This window comes from Octopus bimaculoides, chromosome 11, assembly GCF_001194135.2.
Source record: "Octopus bimaculoides isolate UCB-OBI-ISO-001 chromosome 11, ASM119413v2, whole genome shotgun sequence".
NCBI lineage: Eukaryota > Metazoa > Mollusca > Cephalopoda > Octopoda > Octopodidae > Octopus > Octopus bimaculoides.
Window position 1 is genome coordinate 55374742 of NC_068991.1, and position 4923 is coordinate 55379664.

Sequence of the window (4923 nt, forward strand, 5' to 3'; positions counted from 1 at the left end):
TAATTGAGTTTTTTACCTGTAATTTTGTATTTTGTCCCTAATATTATTATTATATATATATATATATATATTTATATATATGAGAAAAACAACCAGTTTTAAATCTCTGATTAAGATCTATGTAGTAACAGTACTGAATAGTAAAGTTTATTTGCCAACATAATGTGGCAGCCCTGACCAAGACTATGTTACTACTTTTTAACCCCAAGAAAACGTCTTTTCCAGCTGGTTTATTGACACATGATCTGTGTCCAAGACATGCTGTAAGCAAGGGAGCTCACTGCTCCCTTGCAGCCATTCACTATACCAGCAGACCAATGGTTTCTGGGTTATTTCTCTTCCTCAGTGTTGGACAACTGCCTGGTGAGAGACAGCAGTCAACTGACCTTACTCACAGTATATACTTTCCAAAGCAATTGTCAGTCACTGATCCCGTAAGGAGAAAAACAACTAGTTTTAAATCTCTGATTAAGATCTATGTAGTAACAGTACTGGATAGTAAAGTTGACAATACTCATCCAGCATGCTCTGCTGTATGGGTAACATCAGTGTGCATGTATGACAGTGTTATTGATTTTGAGAGAAAAATTTGATATATGAAGCATCAGATGTGAGCAAGAGAGAAAACTGCTCAGGTATGATCATGTGATGTGTATGAATAAGGACAGCTCCATCAAGAAGTGCTGATCTCTAATTGTGGAGGGAAAGTGTGGAAAGGGTAGACATAGGATGACATGGGATAAAGTTGTGAGAAAGACCTTCAGACTTTGGACCTCTCAGAGGATATGACAAGGGACCAAGACTTCAGGTGATTTGCTGTGCATGAGTAGACATGTCAAGCTAAGTAAAATTATGGCTGTCTATAAATATGTCTTCTATGTCCCTCTCTCAGCTGAGAGGTCCTAGTTTTGTGGGTACATGGATGCTGGTATCATATAAAAGTGTCAGTGCCATGTACAAGATTTATGCTAGTGCCATGTAAAAGCACCCCTGCTGGCACTATGTGGATGTGTCCCTGCCGGTGGTATGTAAAAGTGCACATGCCAACACCACCTGAAAACATTTATGCTGGTACCATGTAAAAGCACTTATGTTGGTGTCACATGAAAGTACCCATGCTAGTGCCACTTGAAAGCACTTGTGCTGGTATCACATAAAAGTGTGCATGCCAATGCTATGCTAAAAGCATCCAGTACACTGGTTGGCATTAGGAAGGGCATCCAGCTACAGAAATCATGCTAACAGAGACAAAACAGAGCCTAGGTAGCTCTCCAACTGACCAGTTCCTGTCAAGCCATCCAACCTATGCCAGCATGGAGAACAGACATTAAATGATGATGATGCATATATGCATGTATATAATATTCCTATTTCTTTTTCTGAATATCCTATTCTAAAACTTCATGTTTGCATATTTTATTCATTTTTTCACTAAGCCTTAATTGAATTCTGTAATATCTGTTTGGCTTAGATTATTGCAGTTGGAGTAGTTGGAATTTTTACAGGACAGATGTCAAATCCAGAAGCAAAAACTAGAAAAATGGTAAATATTTCTTTGATTTTTAATGTTTTTTTTTCAAATTTTCACTGTAGTTTTGAAAAATCAAAGATTGTTAGACCTATTCATAATAATTTCTAGCTCTTGGTACTGCTTTATTTACTGAGACTAATGATTTTAGGATGTACACTGCTATTTTTTAATCATACAATTATTTATGTACTTTAATCGATGAAAATAATAAACAAATGAGTATTAAAAATGAAACTATGAGAAACAAGGCAACAATCTAATGTGAACATGCACGCATAGACACACACACAAAATGTGTCTTCTAAATCCTCTTGAACAGGAAGATTCTTTTTTTTTTTGTTACCAACTGGCTTATATCAAGGATTTCTTGCCAAAATATTAATTTCTTCACTTGGGGATGACAATCTGGATTTACATAAAAATAACTTGTGATTTATACAAAATTATGAAATAATTCTGTTTTGGAATGGTTTAACTCAAAGCAAATAAAGCTATTAATAATCACATGTAAACATTGGGTTAAGAAGCTCTTTGACTATAGTCAAAGGCTGCCCTAGGACACAAACCCACATTTTCTGTAGGCATGTCAGTACCAAAGTACTCCTTCAAATTTCTCTTTCTATTTTAGAAACTTATTTTAACCATCACTCTTTAAATCTTAAGAAGGTCTTGCAGATTTTTATAATCCCAGCTATCATGATCATTTGTAGCATGTGAATGAAGGATTTGCATTCTCTCCCCAAGACTCCAAGTTTGGCCATATTTTGCTCTAGTCAGGTTGATATGTATCCTGTTGCTCCAATAATAGTAAGTATGAAGCTGAAAGTGTATCTTGGGTACTGGATTTGCAAACTTCTTATCAATGGTCCATAGATGTCCTCTTTCTTTTGTATTTTTCTAACCACACTGGTGTCTGGAGGGCAGCTGATTTCTGCAACAGAACATATCTTTTCTTTGTGGTCTCACACAACAATATCTGGCCAGTTGTGTTTTAACTTGGTGACTTTTTTAATATTTAAGTTCCACTAATATTCTTTTGATCCATTAATTTCAATGTAATTAAATTTATTAGTAGGCATTTTTGTTTTCATTATCCTGTTCCAGACCATTCTAGCCACTGCATTATGCTTCATGGGAAGATAATATCTGGGAGACAGCTGGTGATAATGTAGTTGATGTCTTCAGTCTTGGCCTTACAAATCCTATATTTGTTGTCTGTCAATGTTTTCTGCATTATGCCACAAATGTAGCACATGACTGTATGTAGCATATATTTTGTCCCAGAGAGAAAGGCCACTGTACACAAGAAAAAAATCCTTAAGGAGGAGAAAGTTCTTATGAGACATTGTACAAAAATTCCAAATCGCCTAAGCAAACAAATTGAAAGTAGTGAAAAATCCTGCCTGAAAATACAACTGCTGAAGATTGAAGAAAATCTGCAACTTTCCCATGAAAAAGAAAAAGCAGACAAAGAGGTCTGAGCTATAGACAATATAAAATCTAACCCCAAAGCTATCTACAAGTTTGCCATAGACACAGCCTCAGTGCACTGCAGGGTAGGGCCTCTGATTGAAAAAAGAAGGTTCACTTACAGGAACCCCAATGAGGGTAATTGAAATACTAAATGAGAAATTTTTAAATGTTTTTACTCCATCCCTAAGACAATTTCAAGTCAGCAATCCAGCTGACTTTTCCGCCACTACAAATATAAAAACAGGGGCAGTTATGATTGATTACATCAATATAAAAGATGATGTAATAAGGGCTATAGATGAGATGAACCTGAACTCAGCTACTGGCCCTGATGGATTTTCAACAATCTTTCTAAAATCATGTTAACAACTCCTAGCAAGACCACTGCAGTCTCTTTTCCAGAGATTTCTTGCAACTGGCAAACTTCCAAGCAAGCTGAAAGAAGGGAAAATATATCCCATCCGTAAAGGAGGTAGCAGAGTAGAGACCAAAAACTACAGACCTATCTCTCTGACCTCGCACATCAGCAAAGTCATAGAGTGAATAGTCAGAATAAAGCTAATCACCTTCCTTGAGGAAAATGACTTGCTGATTGACACCCAATATGATTTCCAACCAGGAAGAAGTTGCCTGTTCATAATGGCCTTCTCAGATATGTCCTCAGTCACACCAAGAGCCACGATCACAAGTCATTCAGATGATGAAGTTCTCTCGATGGACACCAAAACCATCTAGCATACAATGATGTCACCTTACATGTAATGTGAGTATTGTTAGATATCAATACAGCATTCATTGGAGCATTCATTTGCATTATTTTTCCAGTCGTGTGAGCTACCCATGTGGTGTTCATAGTTTGTTTCATCTGAAGGGGTGGTCATGAATATTGTCTCTGTTTCTCTTTCCAATCTTTTTGACAAAATGCAGTTCCTCTGCTTCTCATTCAAACATTTAATTTTGGAAAGAATTGTTTGATGAAGGGTAGCTCCATTGCTTTTTGGAACTTTGGGTCATCTCTTGAACATTTGTAAAAGGGGAAGATTTTGAATTTTCCTTCACTGCATATTTCTAGATATTTGCTCAGTGGAATCTTGTGTAGTTCCTCTTGGATGTGTTGGCTGTGGGTTCTTGCACAGGAATTGTTTGTTTCGCCAATATAATTCTCCTTGCTGCTGGGGCGAGTAATGCAGTATATGAGATTCTGTGTCTTGTAGTTCATATCTGTATTTACTTTGAACAAGAGTCAGTTCTTGAATTTTTTGTGGGAACCACTTTCTATATATTTGAAGCTGTTGTTGCATGTTCCACATTTGCTATCTCCACATTCCTTTATGGAGAATTCTGATTAATTCTCTAATGTGAATTTTGCCCTTGTGAAGTGTTTTTTGAGATTATTTTGGCTGGCGTCTACATCATCATCATCATTTAATGTCCATTTTCCATACTAGGAATGGTTGGGTAACTTGACAGGAGCTGGTAAGGTCAGTGGCTGCAGTGTGTTCCATAGTTGGTTTGTGACACACACCATTTTACAGAGTGTACTGGGTGTGTTTTATGTGATGTCATCATCAGTGCTTTTTATGTGGCACCTTGGTCTTATGATGTGTGTGCGTGTGTGTGTGTGTGTGTGTGTGTGTGTGTGTGTGTGTCTGTGTCTGTGTGTGTATGCATGCAATCAGACATTACATACACACAAATTTATATATATATAAAAGAAGATAAATAAAATGCTTTCATCTTTTTTTCCCCCAGAAAAAAATCTATTTAATTTTGACGATTTTATCAGCATCACTGTTTTCAACTGGTGGAATATCTGCTTTTGCTATGCATTCTTTTTGGGCGGTAAGTACACCTTTATCTGAATTGTTCTGTTGACGATTTCTATTAATAAAAGTTAACTATTTTGTTTTTATGATGGA

The 4923-nt window shown here is 36.5% G+C and overlaps 1 protein-coding gene across 2 annotated transcripts in view; it reads left to right on the plus strand.

The window, feature by feature from the left end:
• LOC106870696 (uncharacterized) overlaps window positions 1–4923 on the plus strand; it is a 39268-nt gene that overhangs the window by 18508 nt on the left and 15837 nt on the right. For both annotated transcript variants that reach the window (XM_014916859.2, XM_014916860.2), the window contains 2 exons: window positions 1472–1543; window positions 4757–4846. In XM_014916859.2, the coding sequence (XP_014772345.1) occupies window positions 1472–1543; window positions 4757–4846 (162 nt within the window). The remainder of the gene's footprint in view (window positions 1–1471; window positions 1544–4756; window positions 4847–4923) is intronic.